The sequence below is a fragment of the Juglans microcarpa x Juglans regia genome, chromosome 8S, assembly GCF_004785595.1.
Source record: "Juglans microcarpa x Juglans regia isolate MS1-56 chromosome 8S, Jm3101_v1.0, whole genome shotgun sequence".
NCBI lineage: Eukaryota > Viridiplantae > Streptophyta > Magnoliopsida > Fagales > Juglandaceae > Juglans > Juglans microcarpa x Juglans regia.
In genome coordinates, this window is record NC_054609.1 from 19797811 (window position 1) to 19820820 (window position 23010).

The following is a 23010-nucleotide window of genomic DNA, read 5'->3' on the forward strand; positions in this document are numbered from 1 at the left end:
GAATGCTAATACATGGACAATTATTATTTTTTTATCAACCGCTTTTACCTTATTGTTGGATCTGGATCCACGTGCAGAATAAAAGTGTATTGTCTTTCAGGGAAAAAATATATTCAAGCACAATGTAAACGCATTAAAAAACTTGAGCAGGATATCTTTATTTTGAAAGAACATAAGCGAAAATAAAAAATAAAAAATAAAAAGGAAAGAAAGAAAGAAAAAGGAACCATCACATGAGAGCAAGAGTAAAACAGATTAACGTAGCAATTTATTTCCTAAGAGATCATCTGTTCATGGGTTGTATCAACTTTGATGGTACCTACCAACCTCCAAAAAAATCCATCCCATCTTGATGGCAATTACTTGAGCATTTTTTTTTTCATTTTTATTCTGCGTTATGACTTGCAGAGGAAGTGGCAATGCTGTTCAGATTGTTCAGCGACATCACTTTGCATCCCACCTGAAACGAATGGCAGTTGTTGTTCGCATTCAGGAGGAATTTTTTGGCTTTGTGAAGGTATGCTGGTTGTAACTCTGCAATCTGTATGCATGCATATATTAATACGGTATGCCATATTACTTGATGCTTGCATCACTACATAGATATATTATCGTAATTGAATGCTGTTGCATGTGCTTAAGGGCTGAGGAAACTGTGGATCATCTCTTCACTATAAGTAGCTAGCACTTTGTGGCAAGCATTTTTTGGTTTCTTTGGCTGACCTCAGTTATTTCTAGACAATAGTAGATGCATTAACAAGCTGGAAAGGTAGATTTGGGAGTAATCACAGCAGGCTATTGTGGAAAATGATTCTGATATGCCTAAAGTGGTTCCTTTGGTGAGAAAGAAATGATCGGAGCTTTGAAGACAACACAAGGACATCAGAGGATCTCAAAAAATCCTTTTTTCTTTTGAACACTTTATTTTTGGATGGCTGCCCTTTTATGTTTCTCTAGCTTTAGCTTTCAAAATTTTCTTATTTTTTTAGAACCTCTCTAGTTCGGTGTATTTGGTGTATACTCCATGTGTACTTGGGTAATTCCTCATTTTTTTTATAAGTAATGCCCATTTCATTATTAATAAAACTTACCTAACCTATACATTCAAGATTGTGAACATAGGTACTATGTTGAATGCTAATAGTAGTAATAATAAAAGCCTCAGTAGTAATAACAACATATTTGGTACAGAAATGTGAAGTTTAGGAGTTCCTAAGGAGAGTTATACGAAATACTACTCATCAGAAAGGGAACTGCATTTTATAAAGAGTTTCAGGTCAGAAGCATGCTTAACCATTTTACATGCCTTTCCCAAGTGCATTTTGGTATATTGCCATAAGATTTTCAAAAGTTCCCAAGAATTTTTCTTAGGGCATGTTTGGGTCCCCAAACCCCTTAGAGGCGGTTTTGACAGTATAGAGGTTTTTCGTTCCTAAGCATAAAGCATCTAGAGTGTATAAACTTATAAAGATTTTAAAAAATTCCAAAAACACAAAATTGTCTCCCAAACAATATTTTTGGAAAAAATAAGGAAAAAAGCAGGCTTGAGGCAGCTCGATCTTGGGCTGCCCCGGTAGCCAGATAAAAAAACAAATTTTAAATTATTTATTGCACCCTCCATAAAACCCCTCTGCAAAATTTTTACATCCAAACATATTCTCAATGGGCCCCACCACTTTTATAAAACTATTAAAATCATCTTTCAAAAAGTTTTCACAACTATTCATGAACATTTTTACACAATTAAATCTATGTTACTTTGTCTCTTTAAATAATATAATTACATGAAACGGCACAACTTTAAGGATTCCTCTTAACTTGCAAGTGACAAGGGCTTAACCATGTTTGAAAATATAATGGACTGGTGCTGCATGTGCAAAAAGAGCGGGGAGAGTGTTAATCATTAACTACTTCATGGGTTGATTGTAATAGATTTCAATGGCTTGAATAGCTGTGATTTTCTTGTATGTTGGACACTCATGCTTGGATGTCGCTCTTGTATGTGTCCTATGTACTTGGGCTATGCCTTTTTATATTCTTAATAAAACTCCTGTTTACTGATAAAAAAAAATATGATGAGGATTAAATAGTTTGCAATATTAGCATTGTGTTTTGGCATAGATTGCAATATTTCAAAATTAACAAGGTGATTTAAGATTTTTTAATAAGGTGATTGGGGGTTCATTGAGCGCCTGCTCAATTGCCAAGCACACAGTTCCCTCATCTCTGCGAAGTGCAAACTAGATAACTACCAGGATAAATACTGGGGGTGGTCACAAAAGGGAAAGCAACAGGATATGGAATTGGGCCAATGTGTAATATGCCGGATTGTGTGATTGTACATAGGAAGGTGGTTAATGAGATCTGGCATTGCTTGGGAGAGTGGAGTATAAGCCATTTATAATGATTCCAAGGAGCTCCACTTGTAACATTGAATAGTCTTTTTGGAGTATGGGTGCGGATGTGAATTGGGCCTTCCTTGGGTCGTTACACAATGCCTCTCTTGGCATTATGAACCCAAGCTAAAGAGAACCTCAACCACCCCTACTCCAATAGCTAGAGGACCTCTTATCAACGTTGACATAATGCCAAATGTTAACATTTGACATTTTTCCTTTAGCTTTTAGTTATTCACGTTGATTTGAATGTCATGTTGCATTTTGTTGTTCTTCCACAATTGAGAACGTTCATTGCAATGTGGATAACTACTTTTACCTATAAAAAAAGTAATAATTGAAAGCAACATATTTTGCGGTAATAGTCAGCCTACGATTGGCTTAAATCAACTTGACGTATTTACTTCTTAGAAAGAATGATGTTTGATCATATTTTCTCCATGCTGTGTATTTGTTAATTTTATTATGAGTAGAAACTATGAGATCTATAATATGACTTCTTGTTAACATTCTATCTTCCCCTTGATTGTTGATCTGATTATTGTTCAGTATATTTGATCTACTTCTTGTGGCATATATTCTTGCTAGTGATACAAGACTTCAAAAAAAAAAAAAAAAAAGTAAGGCATTTGGAGACTCAGTACGTACGCTCTATTAATTTGTAGGGGCATTTTCTTTTTCTCTGTTTTTGAAGAAGTTTTAAATCTCATTGCAGGGTGCTCCCGAAACTATACAGGGTAGACTCATTGATGTGCCATCATCATATGTTGAGACATATAAGAAATATACTCGTCAAGGGTCTCGTGTCCTATCTCTTGCTTTCAAGTCCCTTCCCGACATGGCAGTAAGACTTCTTTGGGATTATTTTCTCCCCAATGCTAGGGGATTTTAGTTTCCTTGTGATCCTTTTTTTCAAGTAAATGGAAATGAATTTGAGTGCATCTTTCCATCATATATTTTCTGTCATAGTTTTAGAATCTAAATATTTGCTCATTTTATTTCACCTGTGAAACAAGTTATGTATCAAACATTATCTATGAGGTGATATTTACTGGTTTATAGTGAGGAACTTATTTCTTTATTGTTTTGATTATATATAGTGCCAGGTGTTGGGTGACAATTCAATTTTTTCTTCTAGCGGAAAGTTCCATTACAATATTTTTTGGTCAAGTTTTCAGAAGTTGTGGTTTTGTCTGTATGTATCCAATTCTGGCCAAAGGATAAATCGTGCAGTGTATTTTGCCCTTTTTGTGAACCTTTTCTTCTCTCACTTGCATTTATATACCATCCTTCACTGCTGCCCTTTCTCTCACCCTTTTGGGAAAGGATAAATGTTTATTCTTCTGCTCTGCTTACTTTGAAAGTGGAATTAATACGTGACATTTTTTTTTATAAGTAATACGTGACATTTTTTTAATCAGTAAGATATGTGGCAATTTAAAACATCATATTGGGTGGTGTGGTTTTCATCAACTGTTATTATACTTATGTTACTTCAGAACTTCGGAGCTAAATTGAAATATAAATGTGCTTTTATAGAGAGAGAATCACATGAATCACCTTTTATACTCTTCCTATACAGAACACACTGTTTTTTCTGCTCTCAGGCATTAGTTCTTTGGGCATTCTGATGAATCATTAATCTAAGGTTCTGTTTATTTGACTTGTTGCTTACTGTCCATTAATTGCATGAAGGTTAGTGAAGCTCGAAGCTTGGATAGAGATTTAGTGGAGAGTGGCCTTACTTTTGCTGGTTTTGCTGTAAGTGACAAACTATTTCATTCACATGCAATACAAATCCTTCGCTGTTAGATTAGTTGTTGCAGCTAATGCTTGCTAGTTGTTACTTCTCAACCTTATTTGTAAATGTTCATAATCTAAATTCCAGGTATTCAACTGTCCTATTAGATCTGATTCAGCCAGTGTGTTGTCTGAACTAAAAGGATCATCACATGACTTGGTAAGTAATATGTTTTACCTATTTTGTGAGGAAATGTTGGAAGACTCTGTAGCATAGTTTATCTGTTAATTTCTAGCAAATAATTCAAGGATGAAAATACTGGTGTGTTTACCAGGCTATGTTTGATAATGAACTTCCAAATGGTCTGGTCAGAGTTTTGGCCCATTGATGCTTGAAATCTTAGTGGATTAGCAATATAATTAGGTCTGCAATACAACCAGTCTTTCTGAAAATGGATCACACGATTTACACCTATTCCTACCAGTCAAGATGCTGCCAGTAAAACATGCTTGTGACAAAATGGTCTTTGTTTTTGGGTTTTTTTTTTTTTTTCCTTTTAAATTATGGCAATGGATACATTCATTGCTCGTTATTGGTGCATGACAGAAAAAGTTTAGGCATGGACCAAAGGTCATCTCCAGGCTGAAGTTTTTGGTTCTACTAAGGCCTTTTCTTTTTTGCCTTCCCTACCCAGCCTGTAACCCCCGTTCCTCTTCTTGCTTTCCAATCTAGTACTTACCCCTTACCCCATAGCTGCTTGATCACAGCTCAAATGGATCTCTAGTACTTTTAAATACCTACACTTTTCAATGGCAGGTGATGATTACTGGAGACCAAGCTTTGACAGCTTGTCATGTTGCTAGCCAAGTTTGTATTATATCAAAACCAGCATTGATTCTTGGGCCAGCAAGGAATGGAGATGGGTATGAGTGGATATCCCCTGATGAGGCAGAAATTATTCAGTACAGGTGAAAGTTATTCTCCTTTTTTTTATTTTTTTCATCCCTTATAATAATTGGCTCTATTTTTATGGAGTTGTTTTCATAGCTTTACCTGTTTATTGAGCACTGATCCAAATTATGATTTATTTGTCCCTTTTTTAACTGATCAAAGAAATGTGGTTGTTCAGTGATAAAGAGGTTGAAGCCTTATCAGAGATTTATGATCTCTGTATTGGTGGGGACTGCATTGAAATGTTGCAACGGACCTCAGCTGTTCTGTGTGTGATTCCTTATGTGAAGGTTTTTTTTTATACTTGATCTGCAAAACTTGTTTTTGATCTTGGTGTTCTTTTGATAATGCATATCTGGATCATTGTCTCAGGTTTTTGCAAGGGTTGCTCCTGAGCAAAAAGAATTAATCTTGACCACTTTCAAAATGGTCGGAAGGATTACATTGATGTGTGGGGATGGAACCAATGATGTTGGGGCTCTGAAGCAGGTAATATTCTTCAGAAGATGGTTATTTTTCATTGCCGCTTCTCAAGTTTCATCCCTATCTTAGTTTTCCCAAATTTGAAATTTAATTGTTTTCCCTTAGATGAGGACATACTAACTCCACTCATGTCACCCGCTACAAATTTGGTGAAACTACCTTGTTCGAATTGTTTACATGATATCTTAATTACATTGCTATTTGAAAGACCCTCCTTTTAAGTGTTGCCTTTGATTTTTTTTTTTTTTTTTTAATTTGTTTCTGGGTTGGTTGGCTTCTGTATGAGTTTCTATAGATTTAGGGTTGCAGTTGTATTAACTAGGGTAAAGTACACTTTTAGTCCAACTTTTCGTGATGCATTTTATTCCATCCCGAATCTTCCAACTGCACCAACTTCATCCTTCAATTTAAAAGACTCTTTGAATTTCATCTTTCAATACAAATCCTTTTTAAATTAAGATGATGGAAATATAAAAAAAAATTAGGACAATGGAGTTACATGTTTGCAATTATTGATGTTGCCTGCTTACATGGCATATTAGGCGGACAAATCTCTACGTCATAGGTCACATATATACAAACAGTTTTACTCTCTTTCTCTAACTCCACCCTTGTCCTTTCCTCTCGGGAATCCCCCCCCCCCCCCCCCCCCCCCCCCCCCCCCCCCACCAACTCATATATGGCTTTTTTATTTTTTCAATTTATTTTGTCATGTCTTCTGTAAAATATGCACCGTATTCCCTATATTACTTGATTGGTTAAATAGTTTAAGATCACCCCTGTTTACGGATTAAAAATAGAATATGATAAAGGTCGTAATCATAGATATATTACCAAATGAGTTTTTTTGTAAGCGGAGCCTGGATACTTCATTTTTTTGGTCCAATCAAGACAACTAGCCCATATTGACTATTATGAGATCTTTTCTTGTAGTTGGTATATTCAAAAGTTTTTCCTCGATTCATTCTTCCATGAATTGCGCAAAATAAAAGAGTTCATCAAAATGCAAGATCTAAGAAATCAAATAATTCAAAATGACATCAAATTAACAAAATTTTGATTCCTGAATACCCAATTGATTAATTAAATATCTATAATATACTCTATTCGGCATTAGGGGATGATGGAGTGTATTGTTTTGATTGAAGCGAAGTTGTTTGTGATCAGAAGAAGTGGGGGAAATATTTTGCATAGTTGAGAAATGTAGAAAGTTCACGAAGGCCCTATACCTCAGGTGGAGATGTGGTGTTTGGATGGCTAAGGCGGTCGAGGAATGCTTGAAGTTCTTAGGTACTAGGGCACCTTACCGGACTAGAAGGGAGGGAAACAAAGTTTTTCTGATCCAACTATGTCAAAACACGTATGGTAGGTTTGTGAAATTGGCTGAGCTGGGCCCCCGAGCAAGGGGAAGGATATCATTGCAATTCCTGAAGGTAGAAATGGAAGTGGATGGGAAGGTTTTGTAAGTAAGGTAAGTGAACTTGTCGGTTCAAGTTCCTTTGTTTGTCTCTGAAAATAGAGGCGTCTTTAACAATGGCGCTGATAATAAGGCTCTTAAAGGAAAAGAGGTGAGAATGGTTTATCCTCACAGAGTGGTTTCTTCTTCCCATGAAGCTCCTTACTTGTCAGCTTTGATGAATCCAGAGAGTGATATTCATGTCCCTAGCAAAGCATCTGGAAAAGATTATACCAGGCATTATGAGGTAGGGATGATTACAAGAAATAAGAAGGAAAGATCGATGGAGGTGATCAGTAGGAATCTTCCTGTAGCTGGGGTTGACGGTCGGCATTCCCATAAGTTGCAAAAATTAGGAGAAGTTGAAGGGTCATTTTGGCACGTACGGGTAGAGCTCCTGGGGTGGAAGGAGAGGCTGGACACATTGTTCAAGATAGTAGATGATGGATTGGGCCTAATTACAGGCTTAGATTTTGTTTCTAAAGAATATAATGAAGTTACTATTGAGAAGAAGAGGGGGTTGGATGGGCTTAAGGATTCTAAAGCTAATAACAGAGTTGGGCCAGATAGAGGCCCACTTAAGAGGCCTGTGTTTCGGAAAGACCAAATCAGTGGCGGGCTTCAAAGCAAATCAAGCCTGAGAAGGGAGATGTTTCAGCCCAAACCTGCGGCAGCTCCAATGGCTGGTCCGTCTTCAAAGAGTGGGTCGACGGCAACGGGCGAACCTTCTGGGCATATCCCGGCAACGAATTTCAATAAGGTTAATGTGGTGAAAGGGCTTTTGACAATCGCGACACCATCAAAGGAACATGCCATTCAAGCGGCGGTGCCGATGAAAGTTCTTTCTACACAAAATAGGTTGACGGTCGAAGGCGATTCTCCCAGAAGCAATACGATGGTAGGTTTGTCTCAGGCCCTCCTCGAATTGATTCCTATTCTTCAAAGGGTCAGTTTTGTGCCGTTGTTAGGTCTAAACCCACAATGGCTCTGGTGGAAGAGCATGCAGACAGAAGGATGGGACAGAAACTGGAGGCTCACTTGGGGGCACTATGGGGTTGAGTTCTAATTCGATTGACAGGAATGAGGTGTCTTCCTTAGGTCCAGTGACAAGTAGGGCTGAGCAAAAATCTGACAATCCGACTCCGAATCCGACTCCGCTCCGGCTCCGCTCCGAGTCCGCTCCGAGTCCGACAAGTCGGAGTCGGAGTCGGAGTTTTTTCCCTATTGGAAGTCGGAGTCGGAGTCGGAGTCGGAGTCATTGAAGAACCGACTCCGACTCCGCTCCGATCCGCCTCCGACAATCCGCCTCCGCCTCCGACTTGGTCCTCCGACTCCGCCTCCAATTTTATACATATTTTATAAAAAATATGTGTTTTTCTATATATTAATCATTTAAATTTTATACAACTATATCTTATATAGTTAGTTAAACTCAATAATATACTAGTTAAATAATATATTTATACTATAATATATAGACTAAATTGACTAATAAATAATAATAGTTTAGTATATGACTATATGTAAATATCATACTATTACAAATTTATAATATTACTACCATGTTACATGTAAGTTGTAACACTAAATTACTAATGTATAAATATAATAACATGTAATACTAATGTATATATAATATACTATAAACACTAAGATGCATAATAACATCAACATGTAATACTAATGGATAAACACTAATCTATAAATTTAGAATAACATATAATACTAATGAATAATAACTAAAGTATTATTCATATAAATTTTGTATAACAATATCTTGTATTAATTATATTTTTTGACTTAATAAATTCTCAACATATTCCTTTTGATAAACATATTAGTAATACTAATATACATTAATATATTAATTAGATTTATGGTCTAATACTAATACTATTAGTAATCCACTTTAACTAATATTAATATTTATACTAATACTATTATAGACTATAGTTATAACTTATAGTATTATACCTACACTAAATCACTGATTCACTATAACTTATACTAATATAGTTATGTTAAATCACTATAACTAAAACTAATGTAGTTATACTAATCATTATAACTATTTATAGTATTAATATCACTATTAGTATAATATATAGTATTAATAATAACTAATACTAATATAACTATTAGTATAACTAATGTCACTACTAGTATAACTAATACTAATATTAATATACTAATACTATTAGTGTATTACTAATATTTATATATATTAATATATATATCAAGTATAAGAGATTAGAGATTTAATATATATAATATTAAATCACTAACATACTAATAGTATGATACTATAGTATTAGTAATTATACTATAAGATATAGTAATAGACTAATAGTATAATATATTAATACTATATTATATATAAAATAGTAATACTATATTTTGAATCTTCATTTCATATACGGTGCCTTTTTTTTTTAATATTCATATATAATAATATATATCATATATATAATATAATTAAAAATAGATTCATAGTAATTATAATAGTATACTATAGTAACTATAAGGTGCTTTTTTTTTAATCTTCATTTCGTATACGGTGCCTTTGTTTATTGTAGTGATTAGTTGGATGTGGATATGGAATCATGGACGATGGGAGTACATGTAAAAATATGACTTTCTTTTTATTTTTTGAATGTATGTTAGTATGTTACTTGTTTTATTTAGTTGTATTTTTTATTATAATCAAAAGTTTAATAAGTTTGGATTGTAATTTTGAGAAAATTGAAATTTGAAAGACCACAATTTTTTTTTAAAGTGGGTCAAATATGAAGTTCAAAAAAAATTTAAAAAAAAAAGTCAAAAAATCCGACTCCGATCCAACTCCGATCCGACAAGTCGGAGTCGGATCGGAGTCGGATTCTCTACATGTCGGAGTCGGAGTCGGAGGTTGGGCCCTCCGACTCCGAAACTGTCGGTGCTCAGCCCTAGTGACAAGGAAGGCAAGTGTGGAAGAAGATGTCTGTTGTGAGGGGTTGAGGGGGGTTGAGAAGTCTATCTCTAAGGTTCCTTGTACTCAGTTCAATTTATCTGATTTACAGATGGTGATTGGTGGAGGTGAAGGCTCTCTTTCTGGTGAATCTGGAGAGTTTTTTGTTTCAAATGAAAATGAAGATCCTGATACTGTTCCTTTGATTTCTATTAATCCTGGTATCGAATGGCCAAATAAATCTTCTGACTGGGTGTTGAGGAAGGTGGAATAAATCAGGAATTGTGGGGATTTCTTGTGATGGATTTGAGGAACAATTTAGAGCTCTTCTAATTGCCATAAAGGCTGGTCAATCTGCTCTGGCCAGATCAGCTACCAAAAAGGAGAGGGAGTTGAAAAGATTGGAGTGTACTATTAATTATAACTCTAGGGAAGGGAGTGCCTTTAGAAATAAAGGCAAGGAGAGGGCTGTCAATGGTTCCTCATGAAGCCCAAGATTATATCTTGGAATGCCTAGGGGCTAAATGACTATAGTTAACGCCTTCGGGTCGGTGGTTAATAGCCTTAGTGGCATGTCATTTTAAGAATGTGAATGATGGATTTGAATGGGCGTTTGCTGGAGTATATGGGCCAAACTTGGACTCTAGAAGAAGTATTTTGTGGGATGGAATGGCGGGAATTCGTTGTTGGTGGGATCTCCCTTGGTGCTTTGGTGGGGACTTCAATGTTACTCAGTTACCCTGTGAGCGAGGAGGGGATTCTCAGATTACTAAAACTATGTCTGAGTTTTCAGATCTTATTTCCGAGCTACAGTTGGTTGATTTACCCATGGCGGGGATTCTTAGATTACTAAAACTATGTCTGAGTTTTCAGATCTTATTTCCGAGCTACAGTTGGTTGATTTACCCATGGCGGGAGGGGAATTCACAAGGTTAAATGGGAGAGCATGGACCCGGTTGGATAGATTTTTTATTTCAGCTTCTTGGGAAGCCTTATTTCCGGAAGTGAGGCAGAAAAGGTTGCAGAAAATTGTTTCTGACCACTATCCTATCTTATTGGATTGTGGGGACATTGTAAGTGGGAGAAGATATTTTAAATTTGAAAATATGTGGTTGAAGGATGAGGGCTTTGTTGAAAGGGTTAGGAGGTGGTGGGCCTCTTATAACTTTTCTGGCACTCCAAGTTTTGTTTTGGCGGGCAAACTTAAAGCGCTAAGACAAGACTTGAAGAGATGGAATGTGGAGACTTTTGGTAATGTAGTAAATAAAAGAGAATTTATTTACTATCAGTTGTTTGTAACAGGTGGGGGCCATTGTTTGTAACAGACTAAGTGTCCATGACTTTTTACTATCAGTTGTAAACTCTAGTTAGGTATTTCTCTTGTGCACTCCCTGTTTACTTGGGTTTTGCCTACTTTTATGAATAAAATACTTAGATTACAGATCAAAAAATAAATAAATAAATAAAAGAAAACAGCTTATGGAACAGTTGCAAATTGTGGAAGATAAAGAGATTGTGGGAAATATTTCCTATGAAGAGAAGGAGAAGAAAAAAAGGGTGAATGCTGAAATTGAAAAGCTCTCTTATGGAGGAAATTTCATGCAGGCAAAAATCCCCGATTCTTTGGTTGAAGGAAGGCGATAATTGTACAAAATTCTTTCATAAAATGGCAAATTCTCACCGTAGATTCAATGCTATTGAAGCTCTTCATGATGGTGATAATGTTCTTTCCGATATTGGGGAGATTGAAGACCACATTGTGAGTTATTATGAGAAGCTTTTTAGGGAAGAACATTCATGGAGACCATAGTTAGATGGGCTGGTGTTTGAGTCCATTGATCAATTGAGTGCAGATTGGTTGGAGAGATCTTTTGAGGAAGAAGTTCTTGATGTGGTTAGAGGTATGACTAAGGACAAGGCACCAGGTCCAGATGGTTTTTCCATGGTGATTTTCCATTCATGTTGAGACATCGTGAAGGATAACATAATGAAAGTTTTTGGTGAATTCCACTCATTTCTAAAATTTGAGAAGAGTATTAATACTACATTCATTTCTCTCATTCCTAAAAAGGCGGGTGCTGTGGTGATGAGTGATTTTTGCCCTATTAGCTTGGTAAATGGGGTGTATAAAATCATTGCCAAGGTGTTAGCCAATTGTATTAGTGTGGTTATGGACAAGATTATATCAAAGTCTCAGAAAGCATTTGTGAGGGGAAGAAAAATTCTTGACTCGGTTCTAATTGCTAATGAATCCTTGGAAAGTAGAATAAGAATGAGTAAATCTAGAGTTTTAGTTAAATTGGACATGGAAAAGGCTTTTGATCATGTCAATTGGGATTTTCATCTTTACATACTTGGGAGATTTGGTTTTGGTGAGAAGTTGTGATCATGGATTCAAGATTGTATTTCGATGGCCAGATTTTTCGATATTAGTGAATGGCAATCCAGTTGGTTTTTTTAACAGCTCTCGGGGTTTGAGGCAAGGAGACCCCTTATCTCCTTTCCTTTTTGTAATAGTGATGAATGCTTTGAGTCGTATGCTTGAAGTGGCTGCTGAAGGAAGATTTATGTAGGGATTTGTGGTGGGTGATGAGACTTGAGATGGTATTACAGTATCACATTTGATTTTTGCAGATGACACTTTGATTCTATGTGATTACAATAAGGATCACCTTCGTGTTTTGAGAGCTTGACTGTTGTGTTTTGAAGCTGTCTCTGGTTTAAGAATTAATCTTTCCAAGTCTGAAATTGTTCTAGTGGGTACGGTCAGGAATATTTTGGATCTGGCCAATATTTTGGGATGTAAGGTAGCTTCGTTACGGATGAGATACCTTGGACTAACTTTGGGTGCTCCTCACAAATCAGTTTCTATTTGGGATGGGGTGATTGAGAAGATTAGGAGGGGGTTACCTTGATTAATCTTTCTTTCCTCTCTCTCTTTCCTTTATCAGTTGGGGTTGCTAAAAGAATAGAGAATTTATCAGAATTTTCTGTGGGATGGAAATGGGGGAGGAAAGAAAGTTTCATTTGGTGAGTTGGAATAAGGTTCGTCTCTTGTTGTCTTGTGGAGGTTTGGGAGTGCGAAATTTAAGACTTTTGAACAAAGCTCTTGGCTTTGGAGGTATCATAATGAGAGTAATGCATTTTGGAGAAATATTGTGGATGTTAAATATGGGAGGATATGGGGGAGTTGGTGTAGGAATGAGGTAAGAGGGATGTTTGGGGTGGGTTTCTGGAAGTCTATTCGTCTGGGATGGGGGAGCTTTGTCAAGAATACTAAATTCAAGGGATGGGGCAAAGATCAATTTTTGGCATGACATTTGGTGTGGGGATTCTCCTCTTAAGGATGTTTACCCTAATCTTTTTAGGATTGCTAGAGATAAAGGGACTGGAGTGGCTGATTCCTATCACTTTTCTAACAATTTGATTCACTGGACTGTGGACTTCACTAGAGATGTACAGGATTGGGAAGTATGTGAAGTTTCTGATTTATTTGGAAGATTATACGAGATGAAGCTTGATCAGAATAGGGAGGATAGTCTGCAGTGGGTGCATACAGTTAATTTCAGATTTTCAGCGAGTTCTTTTTACAAGGTGTTAACCTGTCATGGGGTCAAAGATTATCCCTGGAAAAGTATTTGGACAGCCAAGGTGCCTAGTAAGGTTGTGCTTTCTTCTGTTGGCTGGTGTCTCTTGGTAAAATTTTAACCACAGACAACTTGAGGAAGAGAGGCTTACTGGTGGTTGATTGGTGTTTTATGTGTAAGAAGGATGGTGAATCTATTGATCATCTTTTTCCTCATTGTGAGGTGGTGACTTCTTTGTGGAATGAGATTTTTGCAAGGGTTGGCATTTTTTGGGTGATGCCTATGCGTGTGGTAGATTTCTTTGCATGCTGGCAAGGTATTGTGGGGAGAAGTAACAGCACTGCAGTGTTGAAGATGATCCCCTTGTGCTTGCTTTGGTGTTTATGGTTGGAGAGGAACGGGAGGTGCTTTGAAAATTGTGAACGTTCTTTAGGGGAATTGAGGGAGTTTTTTCTTGGTACTTTTTAAGTTTTTGGGTGAAGAATCTTGTAAGGAATTTGAATGATTGTAATGTTTTGCTTTAATTGTATTCTGCTTTAGCTTGTAAGTAGGTGTTCTCATTTGTATACATCATGTGTACTTGGACTATGCCTATTTACTTTGAATAAAATTTCTCTTATTAAATTTTTTTTGATAAGTAAGAACTTTATTGATCGAATGAAACTAGGCGAAACGCATGTATACAGGAAGTATACAAAAGAAACACCTAATTACATTTCTAGAAACCTGAAAAGAAAACAAAAACTCATGAACGTTCCCTCCCTTAAGTACAATAGTAGAAAACCATTGAAGCAAAGAAGACAAAAAACTTCCAAATATCTTCAACAGCTCGCTCCTTCTTGTTGAAGCACCTCTCGTTCCTTTCCATCCATATGCACCACAATATACACAAAGGAATCATTCTCCATGCTGCTGCCAATTGAGAGCTACTATAATGCCTATTCCAACATGCTAGTAGATCCACCACTTTCATTCGCATAACCCAACTCAACCCAGCTCTACTAAGAACACCAACCCATAACGCCCCAACCACCTCACAATGTAAGAGTAAATGATCAATCGATTCACCATTTTTCTTACATATGAAGCACCACTCCATAACAATCATACCATGTTTCCTCAAATTGTCAACCGTCAAAATCTTCCCATTCACCACTTGATACACCTCAATTTCTTCAAATGGCCTCTCCAACCGGCTTGCTGCACAGAATTCCAGCTGGTCAAAATTCAGACCATCGAGCTTAGGGCACCACTCTGCTATCTCAGTTAGAAGATCTTCATAAAACTGCATAATGTGATCTTGAATCTCATCAGGGGATTGAAAGACATTGGTACCAGAATGAAGTACCTCAATGGCATTATTGCGCCTATGCGAATTAGCCATCTTATGAAAAAACTTAGTGCATTTGTCCCCCTCTTTTAACCAAAGCACCTTTGATTTTTGCCTCCAAGAACTTTCTTTCATCAATAAAATATTCTCCATTTCCGTCACAACCCCATTCTTCCTTAACGAGGACTCCACAATTTCCTCCCCATCCTCCAAAGCATGCAGCTTATCAGATTTTTCTGCACTTCAGTGTTCCTAAAGACTTCATTATTCCACTTCTTTAAATCAGTCTCTAGAGCTTTGAGTTTACCTGCCAATATAAAACTAGGAGTTCCAGTAAAGGAATAAGAGTCCCACCAATTCCTTACGTTCTCCACAAATCCATCAGCTTCCAACCACATATTCTCAATTTTGAAATAACGCATTCCCTAATGTATGCCACCACAATCAAGCAAAATGGAAAAATGATCAGAGCAGACATGGGGCAACCTCTTCTGACATAAATCCGAGTAATGAGTCTCCCAAGGGGAAGAGACAAGAAATCTATCTAGCCTTAACCACCCTCTATTGTTAGACCATGTATAAGCCCCCCTACCAATGGAAGATCCACAAGATTCAGATAAAAAATCAGCTTTGAAAAATCTTCCATAGCCACAGACGAAGTAGGTGCGCCCGCCCTCTCACTAGGGAACCTAACAATATTAAAATCCCTACACAAACACTAAGCCAAATCCCACAGGTGGTACAAACCTGCCAGCTCCTCCCACAAAAAAATTCTATCCCAAACCACATTAGGCCCATACACTCGTGCAAAATCTCACCACCACCCATCCTCAATATTTTAAGGTACCAGCCACAGAATAATTCCCAATGCATTCCTCCACTAATTCTACTACCCACTTATCCCACATCAACAACACACCTCCTGAAGTACCCAACGAAGCTAGATAACTCCAGCCCACAAAAGAACATTCCCACAAACTACGAATAATGTTTCTATCAATAAAACTCAACTTGGTTTCTTGAAGACAAACAATATCAACTTTCCAGTTGCGAATGAGGGATCTAATACGAAGACGCTTGTTGACATCATTAATCCCCCTTACATTCCAAGAGAGGATTTTAGGCTTCATTTGATAACCAAGACCCCCACCCTTTCAACCTATCCCTCCCCACACTTCCTCCTTGTTATTGTAATTAATGGAGCATTTTAATCGTTTCAATTCCCTATCCTTTTTCGCTACAAGCTTTAATGCCATAGATCTAGATCTTCCTGCTTCAATAGTAACAAGAAGAGCCTTAAATTGCTTTTCAAACCCTACACAGGATATCCCCACGCACTCCTGTAATTCCTCCACTTTTTTTAATACCCAATCCGATGCTTATATGGAATCTGGTTTTGGGGGAATAGTACATAATGGAATCGGACTACCCATTTCTTCCTTGTCACCCTCTTCCTCACTGACTACCATCTGATGGTTAGCTTCTGACAACACATTCTCTGAAGAACTAGCCATCTGCAAAGCACCCTTCAATACCATTGATGAGACCCCGAAACCTCCATCAACCCCCCCCCCCCCAAAAAAAAAAAAAAAAAAAAAAAACATTTCCAGATGCCGAATCCCCTCTGGCAAAATCTTCTCAACTAAACTTGGAAATAGTTCCCTCGTATGAACTTCATCAGTCAAAGGGTTCATAATCACTATCTGGTTAAGAAACCTCCCATCATGATACTCCCCATCGTTGTGATTCTCTACCAACTCCCCATCTTCTACTTCCTTCGGTCGAGAGTGCACCTCCTTTTTAGCGTCCCGTACCACTATTTCGCCTTCTTCCACCTCCGGCAACAGAACCATTTCCAGCACACCAGCAGAGGAGTTGCAGGTGATCGGCGAAGAAGTCTGTGCAACCTCCACGACCATCGGATCAAGTAGCAGAGCTGTCGTGCTAGGAGAGGAAACCACACTCCGAGACTCCCGATACACCGATACAAGTCTTAGCCTTCCACAGTTGTTTCGGGCTTTTGACCAGGCCCAACCCATCCACTTTATTTTTACCCTTTACTCTTACGTCCCTCTTTTGACCCATACCAGAAGCCTGTCCACCCTTCATAATACCCATCTACGTGTCCACACCACTTATACCTTTAGAGCCCACCAGGCCCAACCCCAACTCCCAATGCAACATGAGATCCACATTAAATTTCATATCCAACAACGCATTATACATGGCCTTTAATGAGAAATCCTCCCCTACCCCTGACGTGCCTCCAATAGAATTTATCATCCTTGAGAATAAAGAACAGACTCCTTCGACTACCCTCCCGAATGCAAGATCTTCCCACTAGACTTCCAACGAACCTCCCTACTACCCTCCATACACAGCGGCGGCTTCTTCAAAGCCTCAATGAAGGTCCCCTTCCATCCCTCTTCAACATAAGACTGAGATACAACCTTCTCGAGTACTCTGTATTTAACACCCAAAACAGAGGAAGAAGAAACAGCCACTCTTAGCAATTCTTCAAACCACCTCCATCCCTTGCCCTTTGATCCTTCTGGAACAACGATGAAGCCATGCCTTTCTTATCCAAGCTCTGACAAAGACAGAAACCTGCCATAACTATTGTGACATCTTTGAACCACCAGCACTTGATTCCCTTTCCTTCGAGTGTTATAAGACTCAGAAGAACTAACAGACGCCCCACAAGCTCCCACGGCAAATGCTAACCATTCCATAGCACAACCACATCAATGGAAATGAATTTTGTGACCCTGCGACTGCTCTCTATGATCCTCCATTATTGGCCATTTTCTTTTTTAAACTCAAAGAGCTTCTGATCAATACGTATCTTCTGACACAAACCCATCAAACAAACCAGTACCAATAACACCCCAGAAAACAACGAGAAAACTAGAAGAAAGGAAAGAAGAAAATAAGATTGAAATGAAAAGAAGAAGACAAATAAGGAGATGAAAGGATTATTCCCGACAAGAAGCACCGGGAATGGGGAGACGAAAAGTCATAGGAAGAGAGAGAGAGAGAGAGAGAGACTTCCACCTTGGTGTTTTAGGGGGCAGGATGTGTGATTGAGCTGAAAAAGCTCATTGGCAGATCTTTATGCAAGTATTTTCTCTTATTAATAATCCAAAAAAAAAAAAAAATTAATGTACTCTATTTTTCTTGGACAACTAAGTTAGTGATCATTGATGTTTTCCCAGAATACCCAAATTAGCGCATCCATTATTATCTGCATGACAAACCTCTTGAATGAACAAAACCCAAACGAGCAATGTAAACTACCTCATTAAAACCTTTACCTGCCAAACGAATGTAAACATCTAATGGAAAAAAACAATAAGAGTGGAGCACAAATTTCAGTACAATTGACATCTGAAAGCCCACCACCACAACCAACATTACATTCAACGACAAAGGGTTTGCATCTGTCTCTCTCTAGGGTGCCGATGAATATTGATACAATGTTGGAACTCCTCTTCCATGCTGCCAATGCCTCACCGTTGAAATCACCAGCTTTTCCAAGCTCAAGCATTGTTATTATATCAAGTGGGACCTCAGCTCAGCTTGTTTGGATTTGGTTCTTCATGGAAGAGCATGACATATGGATGTATCTTGCTTTGAGTGGCCTTTGATGGCCTCCAATTAAGGAAACCCATGGGATCTCTATGCGGTTCAGAGAATTTTTAGATTGCTTTTTTGCTGGTTTTTGTTGGAGTATAGGGAAAACCCTTTCTAGGTTTAGAGGTTTGGGTTTTTGTGATTTAGGGCTATGGAGTGGGAGCGAGAGGTGTGGGTCGGTCAGGATTTAGGGGGTTGGTGAAGGAGGAATGAATAGAGAGAGGAAAAGGAGTTGTTATCTGTCGTGTGTTTAATTAGAAGGAAAATGTTAGTATGCTGCCTAAGTTTGCCCCCTCATTTTGACCATTCATGTATTTAATTTTTTTTAAAATTTTTTTTTACTTAATGATTAAGAAAATGATTTTTAGTGTATTGGTATATATTTTTTTTTATTTTTTTAAAATATTTAAATATATTAAAAAAATGTAAAAAAGAAAAGAAGATAAAAATAAAAAGGTAACTTTGTGCTAGCAGGCACACCCAGCGATCAAAGCTGAGTGGCATGCTAGCATGACTCTAATTAGAAATAGAAATAAACTTCAAGAGCTTTTAGTTGACTTGGCATATGCTATGTAGCCATTTGTTCACTTGATTTTCTTGTATCCACATCTAGCTCCTAATTTGTAACTAGGTGTTATCAGTTGTATACTTTTTGTGTACTTGGGCTATGCTATTTTACTTGCTTCATTAAAATTTTATTTGTTCACTTGATCCAAGTAAGCAAGTTATGTTATCATTTTTTTTTTCATTTGAATTTCATGAGATTAGGTCAATTTCCTCAATTGAATTGGAAGCTCTGAGGACCGAATGGAAACATTACATAAATTTGGAAGATCAATACGAGTTTTGTACAATTAGGAAACAAATGAAATACCATGTTCATGAACTTCCCTCTCTCTCTCTCATTGGTTTTACTGTGATCTGGAGATTTCAGCTGTGGATTATTTCAGTATGAAGTATTTCATTTGGCTGTTGTATCCTTAGCAGGCAGAATAATTAGAAAGTTTACATCTAATATTTCTGTTACCAACACTGTCAATAGACAAGATGGTTAGGAGGTTTTCACCTAGTTATAATGCTTTATATGGTTTTTACCTAAATCAAATGCAGCAAAAAAAGGTACGAGCCTGTCATTTGGTTTTACTATTTGTTTTCAGGCCAATGTTGGAGTTGCTCTATTGAATGCAGTGCCTCCAAGTCAAAGTGGAAAATCTTCCTCTGAAACATCTAAGGATGAAAATACAGAGTCTGTCAAGTCAAAAAAATCTAAGCCCACATTGGAAGCAACTGGAAAAGCTTTGATTTTGAATGGAGAAGGCTCTTCAAAAGGTAAAGGTACCTCAAGATCAGATATGACCAACATTTCTTCTAGTAATCGCCATCTGACTGCTGCTGAGATTCAACGACGAAAGCTGAAGAAGCTGATGGATGAGCTAAACGAAGAGGGTGATGGTCACTCAGCTCCCATTGTCAAGCTTGGCGATGCCTCTATGGCATCACCATTTACTGCAAAGCATGCTTCAGTTGCCCCCACTATGGACATAATTCGTCAGGGTCGCAGTACTCTGGTTACTACCCTACAAATGTTCAAAATACTTGGCCTTAACTGCCTTGCTACAGCCTATGTCTTGAGTGTCATGTATTTGGATGGTGTCAAACTTGGAGATGTTCAGGCTACTATCAGTGGCGTATTTACTGCTGCCTTTTTCCTGTTCATCTCACATGCCCGCCCCCTTCCCACTCTTTCAGCTACACGTCCCCACCCCAACGTCTTTTGCTCCTACGTCTTCCTTTCTCTCATGGGACAGTTTGCGATGCACCTATTTTTCTTGATTTTTTCTGTGAAGGAGGCCGAGAAATACATGCCTGAGGAGTGTATCGAGCCTGACTCTAATTTTCATCCCAACCTTGTGAATACAGTTTCGTACATGGTTAGCATGATGCTCCAGGTGGCTACCTTTGCTGTGAACTACATGGGGCATCCTTTTAACCAGAGCATCTCGGAAAACAAGCCATTTTTGTATGCCCTCTTGGGTGCTGTTGGTTTTTTCACAGTTATAACTTCTGATCTGTTTAGGGACTTGAATGACTGGTTGAAGTTGGTGCCTTTGCCTGTGGGATTAAGGAATAAGCTAATGGTTTGGGCTTTTCTCTTGTTTCTGTGCTGCTACACCTGGGAGAGACTCTTGAGGTTGGCTTTCCCTGGTAAGATTCCATCCTGGAAGAAGCGACAGCAGGTTGCTACAGCTAATTTAGAAAAGAAGAAACATGCCTGATTGAATGAAGATTTTATGGAGGTGGAAAGAACTGCGCACTGATCTTCATTTTAATGGCTGTGACCAGTGCTGATGTCAATCATCAAAGGGCAGGGACCGTGAAGGGGATATCTCTGAATGGCTTTCCTTATGTGACAATTTTGCAATTTAAGTATGTTTCCTCGTTTAGTGGGAAATTTTATCAAAAAAATTGAGTGATCTATATGTTGTAGAGAAAATGATGTTCAGGACTAGTGCCTCGTCAACAACAATGATTTGAGATGGTTCTTGACGTAGGAGATTCATAGTGGATAGTTTAAGCTTTCAACAGTTGTAATTGACATAAATGCTACATTCAGCAATTGTGTTACGGTTAAAAAAGTATTTGATCCAGAGATTTTATCTTTCAGAGTAGTTCTACTCATCTGCCCATCTACTTTACATACACCACACACATGATGAAGTGATATTTATTTATTTATTTTTAAAACGCATGCGTTTTGGTTCACATATCCAAAACAGATTTGATGGGATTTTGAATTTTTTTCCTTCCCCCAGCATGTTCTTCACTTCTTCCTCCCCGCTTCACCCTTTCACCAGCTTCACCGTCTGGGGCCGCCGCTAGGTTCACTCCTCCGTCTGGGCCACCTCCAGTTTGAATGAGTCAATTCCTAATGTCCATCAAAACCATCTTGGGATCTTCTTCTAGGAGATGGCCATGGGACAAGAGACTTTGAATGAAGTATGGAGATGGCCATGGCCATGAGACACGAAATCTGGATTTTATTGGAGATTTTGAATGAAATCGGGAAAGACCCCTTCTCTAAAAAGAAGAAAAATTCCTAGCACCTTGGGTAAAGTGTCCACCTACTCCCTCATATACAAGTTGAGATAAGTGTGAACATAGGTTCCATAGTATCGTCATGAAAAATTCTCATGAGCTTCTTGCTATGTCTCAGTCCAACCACTTCAGAAATTCTTGAGTCTCAATCAAAATGTATAGCGTCTAACCGACTAGGGATCCTTCCTTTACCATGGCCAAAATTTCTAGGCAAGAACTTTGTGTCGACGAGATTGAGAGGGATTCGGCAGAGGGAGAGGGAACAAGGGGGAGAGTGATTAGGCTACTAGACCGGATTTGGGATGGACCGAGTTTGCCACCTCATAAGTGTGTGGAGTGTGATCCTTAGACCGGCTTAGGAATAGAATTTTCCAATAACAAAAGTACTTATTACGTCCATAACCCCATGGGTCTCGTTAGTTTTTACATCTAAATGAGATGAATTGAGACTAAAGTTAAAAATTGAATAAAATATTGTTAGAATATATTTTTTTAATATTATTTTTATTTTGGGATTTGAAAATATTAAATTGTTTATTTTATTTTGTGTAAGAATTTAAAAAAATTGTAATGATTAGAAGAGATGAGATAAAATAAATTAAAAAGAGTTGTAAAAACAAACAAGGGCTAATAGGGTCGTGAGGCTATGGCGTGGAGCTAAAAATATCCATCTTTAAGAAAGCTGACTTTATATTTGATAATTAATTGATTTTCTCTCGTTTTTTCCCATCATATATAGTGGCCGATCTACCTCGTCATACAATTGATCAAAACCCATGTGGGAATTCAGCTTGTTCTATCAAAAGAAGACAGAAAAACAAGGTCCAATTAGATCTTGGTCCACCATCGAAACTGGAGAACATCTATAAAGCACTTTAACTTGTCAAACCAGATCATATAATGTTGAAGCTCTTTATCTAGACAGAGTTCGGCTAGCTAGCTAGCTAGGTCGAGATCACAAACAAAATAAATTGAAAGGCACAGAAGCATCAATATCCTATAAATCATAACAAGTAGGGTTGGCCATGGTAGTTTTCTTTTTTTTTTGAACTGGCTATATATGAAACAATTTTCTGTAAAATCATGTTAGGCATACATCGATCGCGCTCTGGAAGTGAAATAACATCTATACCCGTAGACATTGAGGATGCTATATATAATAGCTTGTCATTATCTCTGTGTGTGTATATATATATTATATTGTAACACACCTCAAGTTGCTTAAAGAGAAATACATAGAAATTGCTCACTTCGAAAAGAGCACCTCCATCGAAGAAATAAAGAAGATGATAAGAGAAAGAGAGAGAAATTTTGTATTAACTTTCTGGATGATGAACCTTAGAGCCATTGGCTCATACATAAAGGAGATGACCCTTACATGAATCCGTAC

At 37.6% G+C, this 23010-nt stretch overlaps 2 protein-coding genes across 4 annotated transcripts in view; both read left to right on the plus strand.

Moving 5' to 3' along the window:
* LOC121243844 (probable manganese-transporting ATPase PDR2) overlaps positions 1–21188 on the plus strand; it is a 49059-nt gene extending 27871 nt beyond the window's left edge. For all 3 annotated transcript variants that reach the window (XM_041141911.1, XM_041141912.1, XM_041141913.1), the window contains 8 exons: positions 409–517; positions 3112–3240; positions 4092–4157; positions 4285–4356; positions 4954–5105; positions 5267–5378; positions 5461–5577; positions 19682–21188. In XM_041141911.1, coding sequence (XP_040997845.1) covers positions 409–517; positions 3112–3240; positions 4092–4157; positions 4285–4356; positions 4954–5105; positions 5267–5378; positions 5461–5577; positions 19682–20800 — 1876 coding nt within the window. In that variant the 3' untranslated portion in view covers positions 20801–21188. The remainder of the gene's footprint in view (positions 1–408; positions 518–3111; positions 3241–4091; positions 4158–4284; positions 4357–4953; positions 5106–5266; positions 5379–5460; positions 5578–19681) is intronic.
* On the plus strand, positions 5584–10805 carry LOC121243846. Its single transcript, XM_041141914.1, has 2 exons — positions 5584–8137; positions 9977–10805. Exon 1 carries the CDS (start codon positions 7146–7148, stop codon positions 8091–8093), a length of 948 nt encoding a protein of 315 aa, XP_040997848.1. The 5' UTR covers positions 5584–7145; the 3' UTR covers positions 8094–8137; positions 9977–10805.
* Positions 21189–23010: the final 1822 nt, after the last annotated feature.